The sequence below is a fragment of the Patiria miniata genome, unplaced genomic scaffold (genome assembly GCF_015706575.1).
Source record: "Patiria miniata isolate m_02_andy unplaced genomic scaffold, ASM1570657v1 HiC_scaffold_27, whole genome shotgun sequence".
NCBI lineage: Eukaryota > Metazoa > Echinodermata > Asteroidea > Valvatida > Asterinidae > Patiria > Patiria miniata.
Window position 1 is genome coordinate 2,271,697 of NW_024037066.1, and position 26,493 is coordinate 2,298,189.

A 26,493-nucleotide genomic window follows, 5' to 3' on the forward strand; every position below is an offset into this window, starting at 1 on the left:
GAAGCAACTGTGGCAAATGTTCTGGATAGCTGACCTCATCTTTTTCATTGTATGAGTGCATAAGCAAACTTAGTTTGGCCCAGATGGAAACATAATAGGAATGCTGCTTTCCTTATAAGCAACGGAAGGGGGGGGGGGTGAAACATTCTTCCACAACCATCGGCTTTCTTCCATCGGGAATGTACCGAGTTACTCAAAATGAGTGTTCAAAAACGAGCCAGAATATTCTGACTTTTGACATGCTGCTTTGAAGACTAAATCCTATACCACACTTTGAAGCCTTAGTCTGAAGAAAACTGTTTTTTTCCTCTTTGAATTTCAGGACCAAGACCACATAGAACGTTGCACCTCGCAAGTTGAAATAAGTGTGATACGTCTTGCATTGACTTTAGCAGATACTCTTTTTTTTTTTTTTTTTACTTCCAAATATCTGATTTTTCCCATTCTGATCTTGACCTTGCAGGCTACACAGGTGTCTACTGCGAAACCGACATCGATGAGTGCGCGAGTAACCCTTGCCTAAACGACGGTTTCTGCCTGAACAAGGTGGGCCGGTATCAGTGCAACTGTCTGGAAGGTTACACCGGGGCCCGCTGCGAGGCGAACATCAATGAGTGCCTCTCGGACCCCTGCCAGAACGGGGGAACGTGCCTAGACGGTGCCAATCAGTACACATGCAGCTGTCTACCAGGTAAGCATTAGACATCAGCTTAGCACAGAAAAAAAAATCTGCTTATTTGCATGTTACCAGCTACAGAATCTCATCAGACGTGTATTGATTGTGGCTGCTTCTCAGCTGATAATTTTTTTTGTTTAGCACAGTAATTTTGCGAATGGCAATTTTAGCTTACCTCCTGGAAAATTTGGTTGATTTGGCATCAGAATCGTCAAGTATGAGTTGTTAGATCAGCCTCCTTAGCTGACTAATACTAATGGACGAATACTTGCCAGCTTGGATGTTTTTTTTTTACCCAGGAACCCGGTTAGTGGGTCTCCTAAGGGGCATTCTGTAAGAATGTTATTTACGTATCTGGCGTAGACAGTTTTTTTGGCAATAACTCATTATCCATCCCCGATGAAACAAAAATGCACTGCTAGGGATGCAACTGCTACCTTTGAGAAGTCCCAGCCAAGGTTATGTATGCGCCTGTTTTTTTCTCCCTCCTGTCCTGTAGGCTACACTGGCGTGGACTGCGAGACTGACTACGACGATTGCCAGCACGACTCCTGCTTCAACGGCCGCTGCCAGGATGCCCTCAACGGCTTCACCTGCATCTGCAACTTGGGCTACGAGGGCCGGCTGTGCGAGAACCAGATTGACGAGTGCCTGGACGAGCCCTGCCAGAACGGCGGGACCTGCATCGGCCTGGTTGGGGCCTACCAGTGCGTCTGTGCCCCAGGGACCACTGGTAAGATCACTGAAAAAAACCCAAACCTTGGTGTAATATGAAGCAAGTTCCATTGAGGAGCATAGGTCATCTAGTGGTTGTTTTGTGACACACCTTACCCCTGCACAAAGCCTGTCAGCAAAGACTTCCATGGAAGCAATTTGTAGCGTGCTCCATATATATTTTGGGGAAGGCCTTGAAATGCGAGACGCTTTGAAAAACAATAAAGCCAAATCTTCCCCTATTCATGAATTAGCAGTTTGGAAGTGTTTGGATTCTGGAAGGCAAAGTAATGTGAGGAGGAGTGCAACAAATGTTGTGAATAATTGTATTGCTTACAAATTTCATTTCTCACAAAACTAATTACTAACGTTTTGTTACAGGTGCCACTTGTTCCATAAACACTTATGAGTGCTCGTCCAACCCATGTCAGAATGGTGGATTGTGTAACGATTTAATCAACGGATATGAATGCGAGTGTCTGGCAGGTTATGAGGGACTACTCTGTGAGGTCAACATAGACGAGTGTGCCTCCAACCCTTGCGCCAACGGGGGCACCTGCCACGACGACATCAACAAGTTCATCTGCACCTGCCCCTCGGGCTACCACGACGCCCTCTGCTTTTCAAGCATTAACGAGTGTGAGAGCTCGCCCTGCTTAAACGGCGGCACCTGCCAGGACGGCGTCAATGAGTACGCCTGCGAGTGCGTGCGGGGCTACGGCGGGCCCCGCTGCAATGCCGACATCGACGAGTGCGCCTCCAACCCCTGTCAGCACGGCGGCCGCTGCGCCAGCGGCCTGGACTACTACGTCTGCGAGTGTCCCGAGGGCTACGCCGGCACCAACTGCGAGAGCAACGTCGACGACTGCGTGGGGTACCCTTGCCGCAACAACGGGACCTGCATCGACGCGGTCAACTCGTTTGAGTGCGTCTGCATCCCGCCGTATACCGGGGAGGTTTGCGAGGACCTGCTGCAACCTTGCGAGAACCACCGATGTGAGAACGGTGCTACATGCGAACCGTTCCCCAGCTACAATGGATACTCCTGCAGATGTCCAAATGGCTACACAGGTAAACAGAACCGTTACTCTGGCCAGGGTACTCACTACTGTACTCTATGGCACCTGAGCACGCAACAGCTGTGGTAACTTGTTGTGTTGAAACTACAACATTGTGCAATCAGCACTGTACAACCTCAGCTTACTACAGTACTTCAAATTTGGACTAGTTGATGCAAAAAAAACATTTCCGTTATTCTGGGGTCTGGATATGCCTACAATTAAAGTGCAACCTAAAAGGAGTGTTTTGATGTGGATTGGTTTCAAATAGGAAAGAATATAGTATTCAGACGCCACTTCTTTGGTTGTAAACAAAGTCTACAAAGAGTCAAGTGCATTTGCAAAGTATTTTCTAACAAACTTGGAAAAGTTCCTCAGTCCTAAATTCATGTCTTTTAAACTTTGTTTGCAATTACTGACCTTCACCGAGATAATATATGATGAAAAAAGTGGCGTCAGGATCCAACATTCTTTCCTCAATTAGGGTAAAAAAATTAAAACGCTGTATTAACCTTTTTTCATATTGCACCCTGTTTTCTAGATGTCAAATTTCAAAATCAATTATCCCATACAATCAGGTGAATTCTGCAACCGAGATATTGATGAGTGCGGTGAGTACCCGCCCTGCCACAACGGTGCAATCTGCAACAACACCTTTGGTTCCTATGAGTGCATCTGCCCCCCAGGATTCGGCGGCCAGGACTGCATAACCAACATCGATGAATGCGAGTCTGGTGAGTTTAACCCTAACTCCCTAGCGTCTTTTATTAGGAACTGGACCAATTCCATCAAAATCTTTCAATCACTGTGCGGCCAATACAAAACTGTACATGACATAATGGAATCCACCACTGACGCACTGATTGACATTCATGGACTTGCTACACATGGCTTTTATCACAATAGCAGTACAGGAAGCTGGGCAAAATCAATCGGATACCCCTAGCACTGCTTCAGGCCATTAGGCCCAAGTCCATCATACTCCATCAATATTTAGTCACGCCAGGCCTTCTGGACCAAGTCCCCCCAAATCCACCAAAATGGGGGGATGGATTTTGATGGATTTGGGGTGGTTAGGGTTAATGCAACCTACAGATTGATGCACTGCATTATGGAACCATTTTGGTGAAGTTGTGTGTTTGTATTGCAAGATTGGAGAACGGAAAAGCAGCTTGCCCTTCATGGCATGCAGCTTTCTATAGGAGAGATTCGGAACAGATTGATCATTACCTCATATTCCTCTTCCCTTAAAAAAACAGAGGGCAGGCTAGAGTTGAAACAGGTGTGAACCCCAACAACTTTTCCAATATGTAAAATTATTAAAGTAATTCGGAATTCTAAATGTTTAGCAAAGTCATTAATGTGCATTAATTTTCCCAGTGCAATAGCGCAATATACTCAGCAGTCAAGTCGACTTTTTTTGAGATACGGCAGACACAACAAGTGGGCATTACTTGGAATGGGTAAATTTGGGTAAATAAAAGAGCTCAAAATAGTGCCCTCAATTTCTCCAGAAAGCCAGTGCCTACTTTGGAGCACTTACTTAGTCAGATTTGTGTCATTTAAACTTCCTTAGTTTTGTACGAGTCAATTTATGCATTCAATTTGTTTTTTCTCCCAGACCCTTGCCAGAACGGCGCGGCCTGCTTTGACAAGACCAACGACTACACCTGCGCGTGCCTGCCGGGCTTTACGGGCAAGAACTGCGAGACGGACACAGACGAGTGCGAGTCCAACCCGTGCCGGAACGGCGCCACCTGCCACGACTACGTCTCCAGCTTCACCTGCGCCTGCACGCTGGGATACAGCGGAGTCTACTGCCAGACCAACGACATGGACTGCACTGAGAGGTAAACTGGGGAACCAGACTAGATAGCACAAATGTTTTTTTTTTAGGGGGGGAGGGGTTTAAGATGTTTGCAGATGTGAAGTGAATAAGTCTGGAAAAAAAAATTGAAAAGAATCAAGAGGAAATGTGGTTTAACCTGTTAGCACCTGTATTATAACCTATTATAATAACCTTGCAAATTGTTCACATCGTACATTGCAAAGTTTGTGTGTTTTTAAAATGTTGGTTTGCTTTGTCACAAAAAATTGAAAGGTTGAGAATTTATTCCCCTGTATACCATAATAGTTTTTGTGTGAGAGACTTTTTTTTTTTATTGAAAAAAACATGTCTTCTTCCTGTCCAAGCTCTTGTCTGTATGGAGGTACATGCATCGATGGAGTCAATGAATACACCTGTCACTGTACACCTGGCCACGTCGGCCCCAACTGCCAATACCAGGTGGACGAGTGCAGCTCCAACCTCTGCCAGAACGGGGCCACCTGTGTAGACCATACAGGCTACTACACCTGCAACTGTGTGCTGGGCTACCTCGGGGAGAATTGCCAGGTAAGTTTTGGGCCCGTGACCATTCAGCCCTGGTATGAAAAGGGCCCCTTGGTAAGCTCGTCACCGCCCAAAATGGCCCAGTTACCGGCCTAGGAGCTGGTCCGATGGCTGATCAGAAACTGCTCTATCCCGGGGTCAATTGTTTGCAAGTGTTGACACATGTGATATATCCCAGAAGAAACCCGCTTGTGGTTTCATCTCTCAGCGCGAAACAATAGAACACTTTCATCGGCACAGATCAAACCCCCTGCCATGCGGTTTCGCGCACAATGAGACTGTAAATCAACAAGGCGTTTGGAAGGATTTTATCTTTAATCCGATAACTTTTCTTTTGTTCTGCTCTGGACGTTCTCTTAAGGGTAATAAATTGATGCACCTGACTGATTTCAAAACTTCAGGACAGACAGGCCCATGTACCGAATGAGACTGGGCTGAAGAGCGGACTGGCTCTGGACCGGACGAGGTACCGGGGGACCCTCTTCATACCAGGGCTGAATGGTCACGGGCCCTTGTTGAATGTGATCAAGTTACAGACTAATTTGGCAACCACAATTTAAAGCCTCGACTGAGTTGGAACCGTGCCAGTGCGCAAGTCTCGTGTGTGTACTCGTGTCATGCCTTGCCTTGTCAAAAATGAATGCGTACATGTAACTTAATTTTGAAGAAGGCATGTCACATCTGTACGACTGAGGTGCCAACCTCGGTTATACCACGCAGTTGTGGTCAATGGGTTTATCGGTGGGCTCTGTTTTGAAATTATCTGTGCTGCATTTTGTGACTCAAAGTGGCGGAAATGAAAGATCTGTTACACATCGGAGCCTTTGTTTTTTTCTATCTTGTCGGTACCCTTGAGCTAATCTATGTAATAGACCATGGCGAAAGCCATGGGCTATTATGCGTGAACAGATTCGTTGAATAATTAGTCAAGACCCCGCCTCTTGACATCCTAGATTTTGACCAATCAGCGGGCGCTTTCCATACCGGGTCTTCGGTCATTCACCCATTGCGCATCATAGACAAGGGATAAAAAAAAAATGTGTCCCGCGCTCTGTATCATGTTATGCGATATCGCGCCCGGCTGTTGTTGTATTACAAAACACTGCACATTCGATTTGACCAATCAAACCATTTAGTCCTGATTTGGGAATGAACTGACGTCACGATTTAGTAAAAAGTCGACTCCAGTTGGCTGGTGCGTGGCTTGCATATATCTGCATGTCTAGACATATCGGATGTTATACAATACTTGGTTCCGTGGATAACGGGTGATACTCAGACTACCCTTGAGCAAGGTGGATCAAGAAACTTTGCTTCACCATTTTGCAACTTATTGACTTCGCTACATTGTCGCCAGTTGGCTTTGACATAATGGGAACAGAATGGAGAATCACTTGGGTATAAAAACTGGGTTACATTTTCTGGGTTAGCTGTTCCCATATTTGGTTATAATTAATGACTTTGTGTCGAGGAAACAATGTACAATATACAAGTATGTTGTGCATGTTCAATTGAACTTGGTGATCTATTAACTGTCATTTCTGGAGCAGACATGAGCGATGGCTCGGGGATTTGAATGACCTCGTTTCTGTGAATGGACTGTTTGTCTCTTGTGTAAACGAGCCTTGCCGAGATGTTTTTTTGCTGGCACCTAGCACTTTTAAAACCCAGTTTAGAAACCCAGTTTAAAATAATGGAAGTTCTAATTTGGGTTGAAGCATTTTCACGGCAGCTGCGCATCCAATGTGTAGCTCAGCTATTGTTGTCAAACAAAGTGTCTGTTTTGACCTGTTTACTTGGCTTGACAATGGACCAACATTGCATTGCATTAGCTGATATGGTGCATACTACTGGAAGACAACTGTCAAGCATGGGTTTTACTTCTAATTTTTTGCATGGAAAGTTGTGTTTTATGTTTCGCCAGAGTGTTTGCAGAGTGCTCTGAAATTAGTCCCTTTGATTTGTCTTGTGATAACAATTTTTGTAAACAAAATTCGAAAGATCACTCACAGGGTTCGACCTTAACTTTTTTTTTCCACTAGCCAGCTGGGCTGCTGAAACGAACTCTTAACTAGCCCGCAGGCATTTTCACTAGTCTGCATGTTTTTCTTTTATATAGTGTCTTATAAACAACAGTGTGCATACATGTAAAACGTGTTTCCTGAGGCAATCTTGTCAGTGTTTTTAATAAACAGATGTAATAATTTAACCCTTAGCAGTAAAATTAGACACAAATTGATACCTGTTTGCTTTCTGAATTTCATGAGTTATTTTTCTCCCCGTCCTTTCATCTTTGCCGTAGCCCAATAATTTGTGACTCGCCAGCCGGGCTACTTAAGGAATAGTTTGACTAGCCCGCCGCTGTTTTGACTAGCATTTGGCTAGCGGGCTATTGCTAAAGTTGTGCCCCTGCCTCTAACCTCGTGCACAAAAAAATGCTTTGAAAAGATATACATGTAGGACTCTGAACAAAAGGCATTTTCCCCAAATATATATTTGTTTAGCTTCATTGTAAAATATTGTTTGCAGTCTGATAAAATGGGTAGAGTAGAGTCCAATACTTAAAGAAAGATGACAAGTTTCAATGTATTGTTGTTTTGTAACTTCTTTAGCGCGGCACATAAAAAAAACATAGTGACTTTGTCGCTCATTGTTTCACACGGCCTGTTTGCCTGTGGTTCGCTGGCCACCTGTCCATTGTAGTCACGACGCTGATCCACTTCCCAGGCAGTCGCTCCAATTACTTCCGACCCGGACTTGCCCTCAGAAATATGCGGGCTTCCCCAAATAAATCCCCTGTATTCATGACTTCGCGCCTGACTGCACCATCAGAGATGATACAACCGCTACTCTATAGTGGCCATGCTCCAGTTACTCTCAGCGCCTCATTGTTAGTCAGTCGTCAATGGGTTTCTTTTTTTCTTTTTTTTTCCCACGCAGGATCTGGTTGACTGGTGCAGCGCTGAAATCAACCCCTGCTCCAATGGGGCCACCTGCACGCAGACCGACAACCGGTATACGTGCACATGTGAGGGCGCCTGGGCCGGTTCCCTGTGCGACGTCCACCAAGTGTCCTGCGACGTCGCCGCGTCAGAAAAAGGTAAACTATTTACCTCTGGGATCCACTATTGCCCGGGGAGGCTTTTGGCAGGAAATATTGCCTTGGAACTCCATGTGATATTGAGCAGGGTACCAGTCAGTAGCAACATACATTGCGATACTTTTTTGGGCCTGGAGACCCGAGTTTGATGAACAGATGTTTACTGCGTTACGCACAATTTATTATCGATTGCCTGCAGTTGTTTTCTTTATTTTTGGCTATTTTCAGTTCATATCGGTTGTATTTCCACATTTCTTTCATTTGTAACAAGTTTATTGTGTTGTGCTGCCGAGGTTTCCAGGTTTTTATTGGCATGCAGATTTTGTCTGATCGGGAACTGTGCAGTAGTAAAAAATGATTCATGAAAAGAATGCAAATCAGTCGAATGATATGCAAGCAACAGGGACAAACTTTTAAAAGCAACAGCCAACATCTTAACATTTTCACAAACACAAATAAATCTTTCTCAGCTCTAAACTTTTCTCGTTTAAATGTTTGTTTCTCAGCCAAACCGGCATGTTTTAATAAATGATGTGGTGCTTATATAGCGCTTTTATACCAAAGGTCTCAAAACGCTTCACAATTATTACCCCTGTTCATCAGGCCACGAGACCAGTTTTAGCTGCAGCTCGAGATCAGCGCATTCTGGTCACTACCTTCGCAGGTACCCATTTATACTCCTGGGTGGCGAGAGGCAATTGTAGTAAAGTGCCTTGCCTAAGAACACAAGCACCAGGGTTCGAACCCACGTACCATAGCACGTGAGTCGAATACTGTAACCATTGGATGACAGCACTCCAATGTGCGTTTCAGCAGAGTGCATTCCAAAGAGACGGCTTATTTCACCTGGAAAATATCTTAAAAACGGTAATTCTGGGGGAAAAGTAATTACAACCCATCCATTCTGGCATCCCATGTGATCTCCATGGTTTATGTGCTCTGTTTCCTCTCGCAGGCGTGACAGTAGAGAACCTGTGCCTCAATGGCGGCACCTGTCAGACCCACGGCAACAGCCACATATGCCAGTGCCAGCCCGGCTTCCGGGGAAGCTACTGCGAGACCAACATACGGGAGTGTGCGTCGGCGCCCTGTCAGAATGGGGGGACCTGCCGTGACGGAGTTAATGAGTACAGGTAGGCACGCCTCAAATTTAAAACAGACTCGGTGGTTATTTTTTTCTGAATTCTTGGCATTTTTTCCTGAAAATTGTAGACGTCCACTGAGGTTTATTTTGGGCTGCTACTTAAAAAAAAAAACACTTAAAAAAAAAACGCTGAGATTTTTATGGTGAGGGACTTTGGCTCTAACAGGTGCTACATTACCAAACAGTGGATGTGTGCTTTTGACAATCATCAGCTATCTTAAACACCTAGAGGAGAATGCAAAATTAAAGAGGTGGTAACTGGAGGTTTACCCCGAGGTTTTAGGAGGTTTAACTGGGTTTTGTGGGTTACCTCAGGGTAAAACCTCGAGTTACAAGGTTTAACAGGTTTTTTTGGGTTACCTCGGGGTAAAACCTCGAGTGACCTTAAGGTAATGAAAATGTTTTTTTTTTCTTTTGAAGTTTTTGTTTCAGTAGTGAGTAAAGACTTTCATGAAAAAAACGTAAATAAGAGCCACTAGATGCAATATTACTTGCCACTAATTTATTTTATAAAATTGGTTAAATTTAAAGTAAGAACTACATTGAGCAGTGAATAGACATCCTTCTTGTAGTTGGATGTAGAATTTATTGTTGCAACATAAAGATACAACAGGGTTCTAAGTTGCAACGGCCAAACCTTGGCCTTTACCAAAATTATTTTTCATAACAAACTGAGGCTGTATCCACAAGAACACAGAGTTGAATTCATCTTGGATCTGACGCTGGAACTTGACGAATCTGCTACTGGAATGTGGAAACAATGTCTGACTTTTTGTCTTGCAGCTGTTCCTGTGTGGCAGGCTTTGAGGGACTGAACTGCGAGAACAACGTGGACGAGTGCGCCAGCTCTCCGTGCATGCACGGCGGCGTCTGCCACGACCTGGTCAATTCCTACAGCTGCTCCTGCAAGTCTGGCACTGAAGGTGAGCGCATTGACCCCTGACCTTTGACCTAGTAGCATCTCATGAACTTATTGCTCTTTCTTTCGCGGATTGACATCTTGACACTCTTCAATGATATTTAACTTTGTCTGCATTTTGGACGTACGGATGTCCATCTGTACTTGAGTACCTTTACCCTAAACTATCTAGGCATTTTCGCTAGGATGCAATCTCAATCCCGCAAAATCCTCCAACTGCCTCCATGTAAAAATTGCATACAGCCTCAATGAGGTACTTGGAGGGGTGACCACTACCTCAATCCTGCAAAATCCTCCAGGAATCACTGTCAATATGTTGAGTCAGAGCATGTAACATCCTGGAGCAGTGTGGAGCATTTTAAGTATAATGTAGGCCTAAATTTATGCATGGCTGAGCATAAATAGTGCAAGGTTCGGTCTAAGACCTTCACACCGTCCATCCTCCGAAATCAGCCACATGTTTTGGCCCTATAGCCTCAATCCTGCAAAATCCTCCCATTTTGCAAAGAGGCTTTTGGAGGATTTGGGAAGGTTAGGGTTAACGTAACCTGTTTGGGCCTCTCGCAATTTCACAGGCATAAACTGCCAGATCAACAACAACGACTGCTTCTCGGGGGCGTGCTTCCACGACGGCACCTGCCGGGACCTGATCGGCAGCTTCACCTGCGACTGCCCGGCAGGCTACGTCGGCCAGCGCTGCGAGGGCGACATCAACGAGTGTCTGAGCATGCCCTGCCACCCGGCGGGAACCTCCAGCTGCATCCAGAAAGTCAACGACTTTGAGTGCGTCTGCAATCTGGGCTACGAAGGTAGGTCTGGGCGCATTACTCTCAGGAGGTTGAGCTGGCTGCTCATATGTGGGCTGAGAAGGGATTGCGAGACGGGAAGAAAAGAGAAAAAATTTAATATTGGGGTTTTCACTTCCCTGACATTATGTTATGTACACAATTGTATGATCCTTTACTTATCAACCCTAACTACCTATGGGGGGTGTGCAAAATCATATTAAAATTGGAAGATTCAGGACTGTTTGGGTTAATCACAAGCCAAATCATTCTTGAGTTCAAAAGTTACAGGCCGTGAACACAAATAGAACGCCTCTGTCATCGTATCTTTGAATGGCCTTCCACATCCACCGGACGAAATGAGATTGACTTATGATTTAGTTGGGAAAACTTGTGAGGACTTTGACTATAACGCTCATTGCTTTCTGAGAGCCCGTACAGTACAATTGTTCATAAACTCACTGAGGCAGGACTCCACTGCTAACCTTATAAGGGTCATTGATGTGTTCTATGATTGCGACGATAAAAACTGATGTTCAACAGACCTTAAGTATTGGATTAGATTCATACAAGGAGAGCGTTATTGGAAGTGGCAGCTATTAGTTCTACATGTGGCGGCTGTAACCTCCACTAACAGGATGTACTGTCCTGGAAAACAAAGTCACATCATTGCTTAGAAATGTCCTCCGGTTGAAAGTATGCGAATCCCGAGTGCGATCCCCTTTTTTTGTTTTGGTTTGACAGGGCGGCTGTGTGACACGCAGGTGCGCTACTGTGATTCCAACCCTTGCCAGAATGAAGGCACATGCACCATCACTAGGAGCGGATTCCATTGCCAGTGCACACAGGTAAATATTAGTAACATTGCACTGTGAATACACGGCACTACTCAAATGTACACATCTAGTATGCTGTTGAGGTGTTGCCTCAAGTGAAATGAAGTTTTTTACTGCAATTTGTATTCCATTTTTTGTGTGAATTTAGCGATAAAGGTCCATTATGAGCACGAGAATAAATTTTAGAACATGTGGGGAAGATTACTTGAGAACCCTTGGAAACTCGTTGAGTGCATTGTGATGAGCAGTCGAAAAATACTTGAACATGAGTGTGAGTTTGTATGCGCATTCAAATCGTGGACCTTGAACAATAGGGGACAGTAGGGTCCACGATTTGACAAAAGGTCCACGATTGAGATTCGTGTTCAAATCAATGAGAGCTGTTGCTAAAAAGTTAGAGTACAAACAAAAGAAGGACGATAGGGGGTCCACGATTGAGTTTGTTTATGGTGTAAATCGAGGACACACACATGCAACATCATCAGTGAATCGAGGACAGGAACCAAATCGAGGACAACCAGGATTAGAAAACGTGTACAAAAACCAATGAGAGCTGTTGCAAAGAAGTATAAACAAGGGAAAAGGGAAGAGGAACAAAAGAAAATCCTCGCTTTACACCATAAACAAACCTGCTAGTGCCTGTGTGAGTATATATATGGGAGTACATGCACTACTTTAATACCTGTTTGGATTTGACCTTGTGCACTATTCAGGACTTTAAAGGGAACATCTGCGGGGAACCGGTGACCATGTGTGATGCCAACCCTTGCCAGAACTCGGGCACCTGCCGTGTAGACCCAGACAACCAGGTGGGCTACATCTGTGACTGCCCCGCCGACATATTCGGTGACAACTGCGAGACTCGTGACCCCTGTCGTGCCGGGCCCTGCGCCCACGGCGGGGACTGCCTCTTGCAGTGGGAGAGCTACGTCTGCCGGTGCCCGGCCACGTGGAGTGGACGACGCTGCCAGGTGTTTGACCCCGACTTCCCCGGCGGCATCGGGTCGGATCCCGTCCTGCCTACGACCCCGGCCTTGCTGGTGCCCACTACGGCCCAGAGACCGCTGATCCCGACCACGGCAGTAGTGGTGACAAGGACCACTCGGAAGGAGACTCCTACACCTCCCATGAACAATGACTTCTGCTCAGCCTCCTGTGTGCAAAGGAAAGGCAACGGCGTCTGTGATGTGAGTTTGAACTTTTTGGTCAAATCCCAAAATCTTTTTTCCCCCTGATTAGAGACAGCACTGGTGTGCACTCTTTCATAGCGTTCACTTAGAACTATTGCCAACAAGAATACCGAAAATGTATACATGCAATTTTGCAAAATAGAATGCACTTTAAAGCATCAGATTGTTCAATGCACATATTTTGTCCCTCATATGATTAGGAGGGTTTTCTGTTCAACTTCAGCACAGTTTAAAAATCTAGATGCTTACTCATAACATTTTTTTTTTTAGGGACACGTCTGCAGTAGCAAAGCAATTTAGTGAGGGGAGAATTTTTACGAGCCTTATAAAAACTGTGTCTTGTTTCAAAACTCCCTGTTTAAATGATTCCTTAGACTGTGGAATACTTGCTTATGCTCAGCGGGAAGAGTTCAGAAATGCCTGTTTCCAGTTGCGAATGAAAATGTGTTCTTGATGCTGGTATTGCACATGAAGCAGGAATTGTCTTGAGTCTTGAGAGGTTGTTTAAACTCTAAGTCTCCCTCCCTTGTAACGCCAGGCGGATTGCAACAACCATGTCTGTAACTGGGACGGCACTGACTGTACCTACGGCGTCAACCCTTGGATCAACTGCACCGTCTCAACGGTCAAGTGCTGGGAGCTGTACAGCAACGGGGAGTGTGACGAGATCTGCAACAACAGGGACTGTATATACGACGGCTTTGATTGCGAGAGGAAACTGCCCGATTGCAAGTAAGTAAATGGGTCAGGATTAAACCTTGGGATTGGTATTAAGTTGTGATTAACTCACTAAGCAGTTTCAGAGGGAACCTCTCTGAATCCTTTAAGAAAAATGAATGTCCCACTACATTGGATCCCATGTCAAGAGTTGTCAAGGAGCGTCTTGTTGAGTAATATTAGTTTGGTGGTGTTTTCCTGCAAAATTCAATAAAACCTTGTAGTGGATTTTGAGTTATTTAGGAAGATTGGTATTAAGTTGTTGTGGTTGCTGGACTAACTCAGGAGTGTGATTTTTCCGTATTTTTCCGGATTTCCGGATTTTTCATCAACGTCTGCAGATTTTTTTTGCGGATTCCGGATTTTTAACGTTTTCTGTTTCCGTAATAATATCGCCCAAAAACTTCTGGCGAAATATAGGCTCTAATTTACGATAATGGATGGACTGGTGACAAGTCTAATGCAGTGCGGTCAAGAACCTAATAGACATTAATGCAGAATGCGCAGTGGAGTACTTGAGGACCAGACTAAAAATAATTTTCAATGGGTTTGCAGCACCTCGTGTTTGTATATCGCGTGTGGATATGTGTGTGTGTATTGAGCATGTACTGTGCAGTGACGATCGTGTGCTAGCAATTCGCAAACACATTGCTGTCAATATTGCCGCGATTTTGTCAAGGAATTCAAGAGTATGGCTGGAAGAACTGGTAATAAAGTGTCACTGTGGATGGAAATCAGTTTGAGCTGCAGAAGTGCTTTGAAAAATAGCCACCACCAACACAAAATTTCAAAAAAATTTTGGAAGCCTGGGACTGGAGTTTAAATTAAAGTAAGATTAATTTAACCCTAACAGTCCTGAATCCTCCAATTTCAATACGTTTTTGCATACCCCCTAGGGAGTTAGGGTTAAACTTTTTCAGCACCGTTCATATTGTTTTGTGTGAATCGTTTCTCTCTGCAACATGCAAAAGTAATAACATCACACACAGAAAAAGCCTTTATGAATCAATCACATGGATTATATTATTTAATGACCAGACGTTTTTTCTTAATTTTTCCCCCATTTGTTTTCTTTACTGAAGCGACAAAATTTGCTAACATTACAGAAATTACAGTACATGTACATGCCCTAGGCCTATATATGGACATACGTGCATGCATATGTATACATGTACATCTATACAAGTACATGTACAATAATACATGTACATGTACATGTACATGTAAATTACATGTCAACCGAAGTTCGTGGATTTTTCATTTTTGTCCAATCACACCCCTGCTAACTGGCTTTATTAAACCGACCAATTTTGCAGCCCTGTCTATGATGCCTACTGCCACGAGAACTACGCCAACGATGCTTGCGACGGCGGCTGCAACACTGCCGAGTGTGTCCACGATGGCCTGGACTGCGACGACCGGCCGCCCATGTTCGCCAAGGGCATCTTGATCGTCATCGTGCTGATCCCCGTCGAGGAGATGCGCGCCGGCAATGTCAGCAAGACTTTCCTGCGGGAGATTGGCCATGTCTTGCGCACGGTGGTGGTCTTCCTGAAGGACGATAACGGAGACAACCGTATCGAGCCCTGGCAGTCCAGCCAGGGCGGGGAGGGCATAGGCATCTTCTTCCGCTTCAAGCGGGAAGCGTACCTGACGCTGACGGGAAACGGGGAAGCGGTCCTGAGCAGGCATCGGAGGGCGGGAACGCTCAGTGGGTGAGTAGCGAGTGAGGTCAAGGGATCTCACTTAGTCCAGCCAGAGTTGTAATCAAAATCAATCGTAAGCCAATCACAGACCATTCACACTTTAGTGAGTAGCGATGATTGAGATCTCACTTAATCTGCTTAGAGAGGTTATTGGATCAGTTGCAGGTCAATCACAAGTCTGGTCACAAGTAAGGGGAGGAACAGTGACTGAAGAGTGCTCGTGTCTCAATTTATTTGAAGAGCTTATCACTTGAATAGATGACTTACGATTGACTTATGATGATGTGTAAAAACTTGATTACAACACTACTCTTCCAGCCACAGGTGACTGGCCAGCCACAGCATTTCATGAGCAGTTGAAATGATGGCTTCGCTTTTAGAAAAGTGTTAACGACAGCAGCATCCCACACATTACACGTAGGAACAATTCTACTCAATGAAGACTCGAAGAGAATTAATTCATTGCTCTCTCTCTCTCTCTCTCTCTCTCTCAGGTCCAAGACGTATCTGCGCATTGACAATCGGGGCTGTGTGGATGACAGCCATACCTGCATCCAGGATGCAAGTGAAGCAGCCAAGATGTTAGGTGCTGCTGCATCCAAAGGAGAAATTGACTTCCCGATTTATGGAGTTGGCAGTAAGTATCTGAACACGCACTGTGAACCTTTTAGAGTCACTGCTGAACGCAGTTACTTGTCTAGTGGAACATTAATGTTCCCATTCAAATAATTTTTGTTTTACATCACGTTCGAACCAAGAGATTGGTTTGGACCTGTGATGTCTGGAATGCATTACTTGTGCTCTACTTAGCTTACATGTGGGCAGCATGGCTTATTGTTGTTGGCAATGCGAGTTTCGGTTTGATCCATGCATGCAGGCGTATGGCTACCTATTGAACAAGGATTTAGACTAGTTGGGAGATTGCCCACATGGGGATGATGGCCCAAATATAAAGCAATAGTTATCCAGAGATCAAGCTCAACTTAGTGTTTAAAATCCAACCATGTCAGTTTCCCTTTGTGGTGTATAGATAAGCAAAACAAGTTCAGATTTCTCCCTGCAGGAGCTGCACAAATCCGTAGGATGCTTCCCTTTTTGTTATTCAGACAATCGTTTTGACCTTTGCCTTTTTGCCCTTTAACACAGGCGAGGAAGATCAGCCTGGCGCTGGCAACTGGCAACAGATCATACCGGCGGTGGTGGTCATCGTGGTCTTTGTCCTCGTGGCCATGCTGGTCATCGTCCGCAAGCGGCTGCGCTCCGGCGGCACCTGGTTCCCCGATGACTTCAAGTGGCGCAAGACCAGCACGGGCAGCCGGGGCTCGGCCCAGCGGCACGGACCCCAGGGCCGGGAGGAGACGCCAGGCGGCATGGTGGACGGCCAGATCATGCTGACCATCTCGGGGGCCACCACCACGGAGAGCAGCGAGGGGGACGCCCACGAGGCGCTGGACTGGGAGCGGTCCCAGGCCCGCTGCCAACCTCTCAATGACCGACCCAGGGTAAGCCTCTTGGTAATCTTGGGCATCTCTCGTTCAAAAGCATGCCAAGGCTGTGACAGCCCAGGAAAAGCATCTTTTGCCAGCTTTTCCAATCCATCCATCCATCTATCTGTTTATAGTCCATCTGTCCCCGAACTCGAGGGTTGGACTCGGCTTGTCATTGTCCTTATTAGCATTTCTGATTTCATCGGGCTCACATGTTAGTCAGGGTTGAGTATTCTGGCCGGATACTCGCGGTAAAGGATCACCCCTCTCCCCTCGGCATCTGCCACAGAGCCAATGCCCCGGGTATCAAAGGTCGCGCTCCTGACGTGTGTGGGGGGGGGGGGGGAGTGGCTCTTACGCAGAGATGTAGTCAAGTCCTAGCTGACAAGTCAATCCCAAGTTAATCACAAGTCATTCAGTTTCCAAGCTATTTAAAGTCACAAGCCATTTAAGCAATCCAGGACATCAGCATTCCTTTGTCACTGCTCATTTTCCTGTTATTTATGATCTCAGTTGTGTTCAAACCTGATTGGACTTGTGATGGACTTGGCCAAACGTCTGCAAATTCAGAATATCAAATTTTTAAAAGCTGTGGTGCGGTACCAAAGAAAACCACCATTTAATCATCATGGTTTGGTGTCTGCCATTCCTTTACTAGATCCAGGCAGTGAGACGACTCAGCCCGTCCTCCACCGCCACCACAACCCTACCGGACTACCCTGAGCTGCACAGCAGCTCCCACTTGATGCTGACACCACCCCAGAACAGCAGGGAGACGGAGGTGGATGACCCAGGTCAAGGTAGGTCACATGATTATTAAGCAGTAAGCCTTGTTTATCTTGGAGACTCCTTTTCAGTTTCTTGTTTGTGCCCAATGCTTAAAAAGTGTCAGAGGTGTTATTTTAAACTGTTGATGAGTTGTTTTGTGCAATATTGTGAAATATTCTTGTAGTCTGTAGCGCTTTTGAATAGCAAAGGGGTACTTTCCTCACCTCCCACAAGTTTGATCCTTGTTTGAAATCCTCCCAGGCCAACATGACTTTCCGAGGAACCCTTTGTTGTCATTATCATCAGGAATTTAAAAGTAAATTAATTTGAATTTTACTTTGCCTCCACAGATGGAATGACGCCACTGATGTTCGCCGTCATCAGTTGCAACGACCGGGACAGCGACGGGGAGGAGTGCTCAGCCAACGCCATCGAGGAGCTGATTGCCCACGGCGCCAAAGTCAACGCCCAAAGCGACAGTCAAGGGGAGACTGCCCTGCACCTTGCAGCCCGCTGGGCCCAACCCTCGGCAGCTAAGAAGCTGCTTGAGCATGGGGCTAATGCCAACGCGGAGGACCAGTCAGGACGGACACCGCTACACACGGCCGTGGGCGCCGACGCTATTGATGTCTTTAGGGTGAGTTTATTGGTTTTGGGTAGTTGTCGCACTGTGGTACAGTCAGCATTCTTTGCTGAACCCAAAATGCAAAGCTATTGCTCTCTGAAAGGCCGAGTCACTACCTGTGGCAGACTGACTGACTGACTGACTGCCCGAGTTACTAAGGCTTCAGGTCCAGCTTGACTAGACAAAGCCTACTCTCGTTTTGAATCGTGTTGTGGGCGTGATAAGTACAAACAGTTGCTAAGAATGGAGACCTGATCTCATAGTTACAGATGCATATGACAACAGGCAACGCCCTCAAAGCTTCAGAGTCTTATCGGTCAAGTATCACGTTGTGCACTAGGAAGTCAGGACTGGGAAGCTTTGTGATGGTGTTTGACCTTCAATCAGCTGGAGCAGTTAGCACTTGGACATTCACCTACAGGTGCAACATAAATCACAAATCCACTACTTTGTTGGCCTCGATCAAAACGTGCTCTAACCATCTCAATGGGGCCCTCCCGTCTCTTTGCGGCAGATCCTGATCATGCACCGCGCCACCAATGTCGACGCCAAGGACAACCACGGCATCACGCCCATGATGATGGCCGCCAGGCTGCAGGTCAAAATTGACATGATCGAGGAACTCATCGAGGCCAATGCGGATGTCAATGCTGCCGATAACGAAGGTGGGTCAGGGGTCGTAGGTCATGTATGGGGTGCAGGAGCTGACAAAACTTCCCTGCTGTTGGGCTCATGCATTTTTTGTTGTCATATGAATGTATGAAAACAACTTTGTTCTGCAGTTACCAGAACCAGTTCATGACATGTAAATGAGAGATAACTAACATGCTTGAAACATAAAAACATGACTCGTTTAATGGTGTAACGTAACTCGTTCCGCTACACAGCAGTGCAGCGTTAAGTTGATCTGTTAACTGACCACTGGATATTAGCCACTGCAGTTTCCTGTTTACGAGTGTGCCAAGTTTCATGCTTAAAAGCTGGTTCCCAAATAGCTGCATTCACTAACAAATTTTGTCTGCTAGTATGTAACCTGCAAGGTTAAACCTTGCGCACATTTTTTTTTAATGATATACCCAAAGGATGTCATGTGTCTCAACTCGGAAGATGTTCGTGAAAACAAAATTTGATAAGGGTTGAGTTTATATGTACTTCAGGTTATTTAGTTAGTGAAAAGAGTAGATGTACTTTCATCAGTTCAATAAAAGTTCTTACCTTGGTCCCCCTTTAGGCAAATCAGCATTACATTGGGCATCGCAGGTGAACTACGTTGACATGGTCAAGTTACTGTTGGAGAGGAAGGCTAACAAAGACATGCAAGACAATAAGGTCAGTAAAGTGATTATCATGTTTTCAAACTTTTGGCCGTGCTTGGTCAAATGTCTCCTGCTTGATGATAAGACTGAAGCCTAATCAAGAAGCTGTGTTCAAGTTTTATTTTTTTACAATGGATATGTCATTCTTTTGGCAGGAGCAAACACCTTTATTCCTGGCCTGCAAGGAGGGTCACGTGGAGACTGTCCGAGTCCTCCTAGATCACTACGCCAACCGTGAGATCACAGACCATCTTGACCAGTCACCTCGCGATAAGGTGAAGGAGAATCGGCACCGTGATGTCCTGAAATTACTGGATACTTATAAGGTGGTGCTGAGCCCGAGTGCCACGTCACCGACTGTGTCTAGCCCAGCTAGCCTGGCCAACGGGGAAATGGGCATGGTGAATGGCTACGGTCACCCAGGCTCCAAGCCAAGCGCCAAGAAGAAGGCGTCGCGCTCTAAATCAGCGGGCCATCAGCAGCATGCTGCTAACGGAGACATCGCATCGCATGCCGGGGAGAAGGCCGACAAGAAGTCGTCGCGCTCACGCAAGAAGCGCAACTCAACAGATGCGCCGACCACGGCCTCGCTTTCGCCGGCCGGCTCGCTGGAGTCCCCGCGTAGCTTTGAAAGGACTTCGCCGCCGTTTCCTGTTTACGCCAATCAAGCGTCCGCGATGGTGGACTACCAACGCATGCCCAATGGGATGCACAACGGCATCCACCAAGTGCCGCGGTACGTGGAAGGGGCTGCGGCTATGAACGGCAATGCGCATCTCAGCCACAGCTTGCAGAGCATCAACCTCAAGACTGTCGTTCCAAACGGGGAGATTGGCTCCGACATTGGGGCCAGCGCCATTGCTGTGTCATGCCCGCCTGAGCACCAGTGGGGTAATACAGCTAGCCATCCACACTCGCAGCAAAATCATAGACTCAGAGAGCAACAGCAGGGTATGGTCTCACAACAGCAACAGCAGCAGCAAGGGGCATGTGCATCGCCGCCTAGTCTACCTCCTCTCTTGCAGCACTCCATGGCTCACGACATGGCGGCCGCCGCTGTGTCTGTTTCCAGTTCTCCGACAGCTCAGTACACGTTATCCCCGACCAAGGGATATTCCAACCAGCATCCGCATGTCGCACACCTGCGGCATCATAACCATCACATGCCCAGGCATCCCTCGCAGTACAGCAACGGCGACGTGCACATGAACAGGCACCCCAAGTCACCCGTTCACAGGTCACACGAACGTTCACAGCCCCTGTGTAAACAGCCGCAGCCGCACCATAACCACATCATCCAGACACAGCTGCCTAACCCGTCTGTGGTCAGCATCATGTCGGACAAATACCCAACCCCGCCCTCCCAACACAGTCAGGGCGGGTCGCCTTGTGCGGACAACAGCCCTCACCTGGGGGTGTTCCCGGAACAGTACCTGACGCCGTCGCCAGAATCACCCGGTCAGTGGTCCAGCTCCTCCCCTCACTCCTCGGCCCACTCGGACTGGTCGGGGTCAGAGGGCATCTCCAGCCCCCCTGGCCCTACAATGAATGGCCATATCCCGGACTCGATACCAATACAGTATAGCCGCTCGGCACAGGTCTTCATCTGATCCAGTGTGGATAATGCTGTATATTTATATATATTGTACATTGTGGGGACGCTGCATATTGTATTCCACAGACAAGGAAATGGACAGTGGGCTGTCGAAATATATACATGTCGCAGTTCTGCGTCTTCTTCCTCGTGTTTTGAACCCAGCCTCAAATGGTGAGTTTGGCTAGGTTTCTATGTGAACCAATCGTGAACAAGAAGATGTAGTATGTACTTTTACAAAATGTGTTAATTCTTTAATGAAAAACCAAAAGATAAAATGCCATCCCAATGATTTTAACTATATAACCCTTTTTTTATACCACTGTGCTGGTCCACGAAGTGTTTGTTTTCGATCATTTTTTTTTGTGTGATCAAAAATTCCAACATTTGAGTACTATTTTAAAGTGTGAATAAAGAGTTCTTACCTGTTCCAGTTAGCGACATAATCATGAGTATGCCAAAAAACCCTTCATCTTTCCGTTTTAAATACCTTGAATGAAAAGGAGATAATGAGATAATGATTTTAACTAATCAAAGCATTCCTTTAAAAGTTCTTTGCTGAAAACATTCAGTTCCTGAGAAGGTACATGTAGCTATCCGTGTATTTCAAACCAACGACCAGTAGATGTTGAAACAGTTTTCCAATTCGGACCAAACGCTCCCCAGAAGTTAAAAAACACAACAAATGAACCATTCACTAGCAAAGATTCGATGAACAACAAAAATGTAAACAGCAGAAGACAATTTTAAGTAGGATTATTTTTGATATTTGGGATTAGTGGTTTTAATATAAGTAGAATCTTAATATAAATGGAAATCTAAGCGCCTTTTTTTATATATATATATTTTGTGTAAGATATTGTATTAAAAAAACAAACAACGCATGCTGAGAACTCGTGGTTTGGTGGCCAGAGATGAACACTACTTTTCTCTGTAAATAGATTTCAAACCAGCAGGCAGTAATTGTATTCATATGCTTTAAGTTATATTTTAAGGAAGTGTAGATTGTTATTGTACAACTGTTGTAAAGTGTCGTTTTCCATCAAGCGAAAGGGGGATTTTGAAACAGGACGAAACGTACCTTGAACAGTACACCTTGAGAATTTCCAATAGAAATTGTGATCATTGAGGCCCATAAGCAAAAATAACCAGATAATCGTAGCCTCTGTTTGCGTCTGGAGATAACATAGTACAATGGCGTTTTTGTATTGGAAGGGCATTTAGCTTTCCCAATGCATTTGAAATACTGAAAATAAAAAAAAGGGAAGTCACAAATGCGTCCAGTATTGAAAAAGCAAATGCTTGTGTTGTTATAATGCTGGAGGAATTTTTCCAATGTTCTCCATTGTTGCTTCTGTTGCACGGTTGATTTTTGCCACAACTTTCTTAGTTTTTTTTCCCCCTGAACTTAATGTGCGGAAAATCCATTTGATTTTGAAGCAAGCAGATAATTTTTTGTCTCTGTGGAAACGAGAGTGACCGACAGTGCCGCAAATTTTTTTTTTCAAACATGTAAAACTTTGGGAATGCACCTTTTAGAAAAATGTTGCCATGTAAAGTTTGAATTTCTTAGAACATGTAAAAAGTCTTGTACAAAACAAAAGACCCTGATTAATTGAAAAAAAAAATATATAAGATAATGAACTTAAAAGAGTCCAATGATTGCTCACAATTTTAAAGCTTTTGTTTACTGTTCCTATGAAGTGCTTACTATGGTTTGTTCTGTTGCATGATTTGGGATCAAGTTCAAAGAGTTGCATAGTTGGTAATCGTATAATCAAACACCAAACTGAAAAAAAATATCAGCTGCTAAAAGAAGGCAGCGTGAAAGCTGGTAGCCAAGACATTAGTTGGTAACCAAGACCATTGCTAGTACCTGAGACATCATCTATGAACCAATCACAAAAAGCCGGTAACCAAAACAAACTGGTATCCGGGACATTATGCAGCTCTATGAACTTTTTCTCCCACTTTTGGCACTGCCAGCTGTAGGGTTATAGAGATTATTTTGTTTTTGTAAAAGAAAAAAATCATGAATATATATTGACCAGTGTAGAATCGACACAATCTCTAAGTGTTATTATTATTTTTCTGGTATGAGAATTATACATGTATAATTGCACTTAATTGTTTGGGTACTTTTTGTATGGTCAGCTATCTTTAGTACTTTAGCAATATACAAAGCACTGCCTTCTTTGTTTAAATAATATTGTAGAGTTGAATTATTCTAAATTGATTATCTTTGTTTTGAGTTCACAGCAGACTCATCCAATTGTGTACTTAATTGTTTCGTTTGTTAAAGTGTAACGACCTGTTAACGGTTTTGTATATTTTTTTTTGCAACTCATTTGCACAAAGAGTGTAAAGTTCAAATGGTTAAAGGCATGGTGGAATTCCTGCTTTGGCCCAAATATGAGCTGTACAGTAATCATTGTTCTTAACGTTTGCATTGTTAAATATTACATTTGCATATCCTATAACAGTGTCCCATTTGTTAATGTGGCTAAGGTTTGGTCCAAACAAACTGAAACTATCTTGCTTTCCGGGTTCATAGTTATGTACTTAACTTCAGTATTTGAAACATCGTTAGTCCCCATTTTAGGGGGTTTATTTGTTTTGCTTATAGTAACATATTTAATTTGTCATGTTTCACACATTTCTTTAAAAATTCGATGTTTGCTAAAAAAAAATAATTGACATGTGCCTTAATGCTAGGCAGACGTATATATGTTAGTGCCTGTCTACTATAAACATTTTTGGCAGGGCTGTGTGTATGAATGAAGAGCAATGTTCTTGACCATATTTGATTGCTCGTGTCATTTAGGAAATACGAAGTCTAAATTTTCTTCTTTTTATCGAGCCATTTAGAAATTCTTTCGAAGCAAATAAGCTGATCCAGAATTTTTTTATTATGAATGAAGTTTCCAGTTGGGTACTAGTTAAAGCGAAATTGTGTGTAACTTATGACAGACAAAAGGGAGCGAAAAAAAGAGAAAAATTCAGCTAAAATTATAATCAGCTAACGTGAAAGAATTTCTAAGTCTGAAATGGCTGTCTTATGTGTACACAGCATAAATGCCGAACTGTGAAATATCCCTACTTAGTGAGCATAGGTACTTACATATTGTTTACATAATTTGCACAAGTTTCCAAGTGTAAAAAAAACAAATTTTCTTCTGGCTGTCTTACTTAATTTTTTCTAAATGTAAGCATCTGCCTAAGACCATTGTAATGTATTGACTGTTTTATATTTCAAACATTATGGTACTTACAAAAAAAAACTCATTGTATTTTGCACGTTCCTGTGTCTTTTGATTTGGAGAACCTTGTATATCTGTTTGGCTTGAGTTTATAGATCAAAATAAACTGTGCAAGAGGCACACGAGAATATTAAGAAAAAAACTGGATGACTGCTCAGATTTTTCCCACGGCGGTGTGAAACACGTCGTGGGCTTGAACTGCTTATGTTGGTTGGTTGGTGGGTTGAATGGACACATTACTTTGCCATATATTGTATTCATACAACTCAAGTATTACAGCTTTGCAAGTCTTACAGCTTTGCATTCGAAGACTGGTTTTGCAAACACTGTTGCATACTTAGCATTTTAGATCACTTCCCATTCCTTTTCATTTTCTGTACTATCAAAGTACCGCGTACCGGTACGGCCCAGGTGCACGGACGGTGCCGTATAGCCATCTTCACATGCTACCCGGCCTCGCTGCTACCCGGCTGCCGTGGGTTGTACCACTTGGTGCTTGTTTTCATTAAAAATGTATGAGAAATTTGCTAAACCTCAGCCTGTCCCCCATAAAAAAAAACCTGATGAAATAAACCTGTTTCTTGTTCTGACAATTAACCCTAAATTCAGGCATGCAACTTGTCCTCTGATACGCTCATTTCCTCGTTTTTTACCTCTCATGAATGCCATTACAAATTGAAAAACACTGTAGAAAGTCTTGTGTGATTTGGAATTTCCTCGTTTTTTTTCTTCTGAATTCCCAGTTGCATGCCTGCTAAATTGGCCCTGATCCATAACATGGTGCATCTCATGAATTAAACATTGAAATATACTCAACTATATCTTCAGCTTCATTGAAAGCCATACTGGTTGCATTGAGGAATTAAAACTATTTCGTGCAGATTCAGTATGCTTTTCAACTTGCATTTTTATTGTCAAACAGCAGAAATCTTAATATTGAAGGAAATACTTATGGGAGTTGATTTCTTCACTGCAATCTTTGATTTCAGTGATCACGATTATAAAACTATTGCACAGAACTTGTGCGAACTGGTAAATTTTTTGTAATTTTGCAAAGATTAACTTGCTTCACAGGCTAAAAAGACTTTGCCAACTGCGGCACACATCACACAACAGCACTGAGTAATGGTGACAAAGTGACAGCAAAACGGAACACAGAATGTCAATAAGAAGTGGTTAGTTATCAATAGTAAACCTAAATTTCACACTAAAATTCAGTATGCTTTTCAACTTGCATTTTTATCATCAAACAGCAGAAATCTGAATTTTGAATGAAACATGTATTTGACAGGAGTTGACTGTCTTCACTGCAATCCTTGATTTCAGTGATCTTGATAATAAAACTATTGCATAGAACTGTTGAAGGAAATACTTACAGGAGTTGATTTCTTCACTGCAATCCTTGATTTCAGTGATCACGATTATAAAACTATTGCACAGAACTTGTGCGAATTGGTAAATTTTGTAATTTTGCAAAGATTAACTTGCTTCACAGGCTAAAAAGACTTTGCCAACTGCGGCACACACCACACAACAGCACTGAGTAATGGTTGAAAGGCTGGTCCATATAACACACAAAAGTGACAGCAAAACGAAACACAGAATGTCAATTAGTAGTGGTTAATTGTCAATAGTAAACCTAAATTTCACACATTTTTTTGAGTTGAGGGGTCTTCTCAGAATTGCACTACTTTTAAAAACATAATCACTGATCCTCGTCGTGCACCAATCCTGCAAACCCTGCTTAAAGTTTAAAATTCTCTATTAAACGAATATTTGCTTTGTACTCATTTTCACGAGGTGTGAATTGATGAAAGGCCAACTAGCCAAAAAGCAATTTCAATACTGTGGTACGTTGCTATAATGAACACTGCTATACCGAACATTCGGCTATACCAAACATCAGACTTGGGTCCGGATTTTTGTATACAAAAGGTACCCACATAGTTGATAAAAACTGTCAACAGAAGAGGGGATAGAGGGGATATCCACCCATTGCTGTAATAAGCTCAAAAACTGTAAAATACATATTATTAAATAGTCGGCACGTGTTCAAAGTCGTCTTTCAGTAACTACCAGGGCGTGCAGGGTGAAGTTCTGAAGGGTGCTAGTGAGTACCGGAGCACCTGCAGCTTAAGATCGCTACACCGAATGATCGCTATAACTGCGACGTTCGTTTTTGCATATGTAACAAGCACCATGCTTG

The 26,493-nt window shown here is 44.1% G+C and overlaps 1 protein-coding gene across 2 annotated transcripts in view; it reads left to right on the top strand.

Annotated features, from left to right (window-relative positions):
- The window catches only part of LOC119734333 (neurogenic locus notch homolog protein 1-like), a 63,761-nt gene extending 39,332 nt beyond the window's left edge, over window positions 1-24,429 (top strand). For both annotated transcript variants that reach the window (XM_038207776.1, XM_038207777.1), the window contains 21 exons: window positions 464-691; window positions 1,176-1,409; window positions 1,772-2,461; window positions 3,027-3,182; window positions 4,070-4,298; window positions 4,642-4,843; window positions 7,781-7,940; window positions 8,896-9,073; window positions 9,868-10,007; window positions 10,579-10,812; window positions 11,533-11,636; window positions 12,338-12,811; window positions 13,353-13,546; window positions 14,848-15,246; window positions 15,732-15,874; window positions 16,384-16,739; window positions 17,383-17,524; window positions 17,843-18,129; window positions 18,632-18,782; window positions 19,349-19,446; window positions 19,589-24,429. In XM_038207776.1, coding sequence (XP_038063704.1) covers window positions 464-691; window positions 1,176-1,409; window positions 1,772-2,461; window positions 3,027-3,182; window positions 4,070-4,298; window positions 4,642-4,843; window positions 7,781-7,940; window positions 8,896-9,073; window positions 9,868-10,007; window positions 10,579-10,812; window positions 11,533-11,636; window positions 12,338-12,811; window positions 13,353-13,546; window positions 14,848-15,246; window positions 15,732-15,874; window positions 16,384-16,739; window positions 17,383-17,524; window positions 17,843-18,129; window positions 18,632-18,782; window positions 19,349-19,446; window positions 19,589-21,043 — 6,254 coding nt within the window. In that variant the 3' untranslated portion in view covers window positions 21,044-24,429. The remainder of the gene's footprint in view (window positions 1-463; window positions 692-1,175; window positions 1,410-1,771; window positions 2,462-3,026; window positions 3,183-4,069; window positions 4,299-4,641; window positions 4,844-7,780; window positions 7,941-8,895; window positions 9,074-9,867; window positions 10,008-10,578; window positions 10,813-11,532; window positions 11,637-12,337; window positions 12,812-13,352; window positions 13,547-14,847; window positions 15,247-15,731; window positions 15,875-16,383; window positions 16,740-17,382; window positions 17,525-17,842; window positions 18,130-18,631; window positions 18,783-19,348; window positions 19,447-19,588) is intronic.
- The last annotated feature ends 2,064 nt before the right edge of the window (window positions 24,430-26,493 follow it).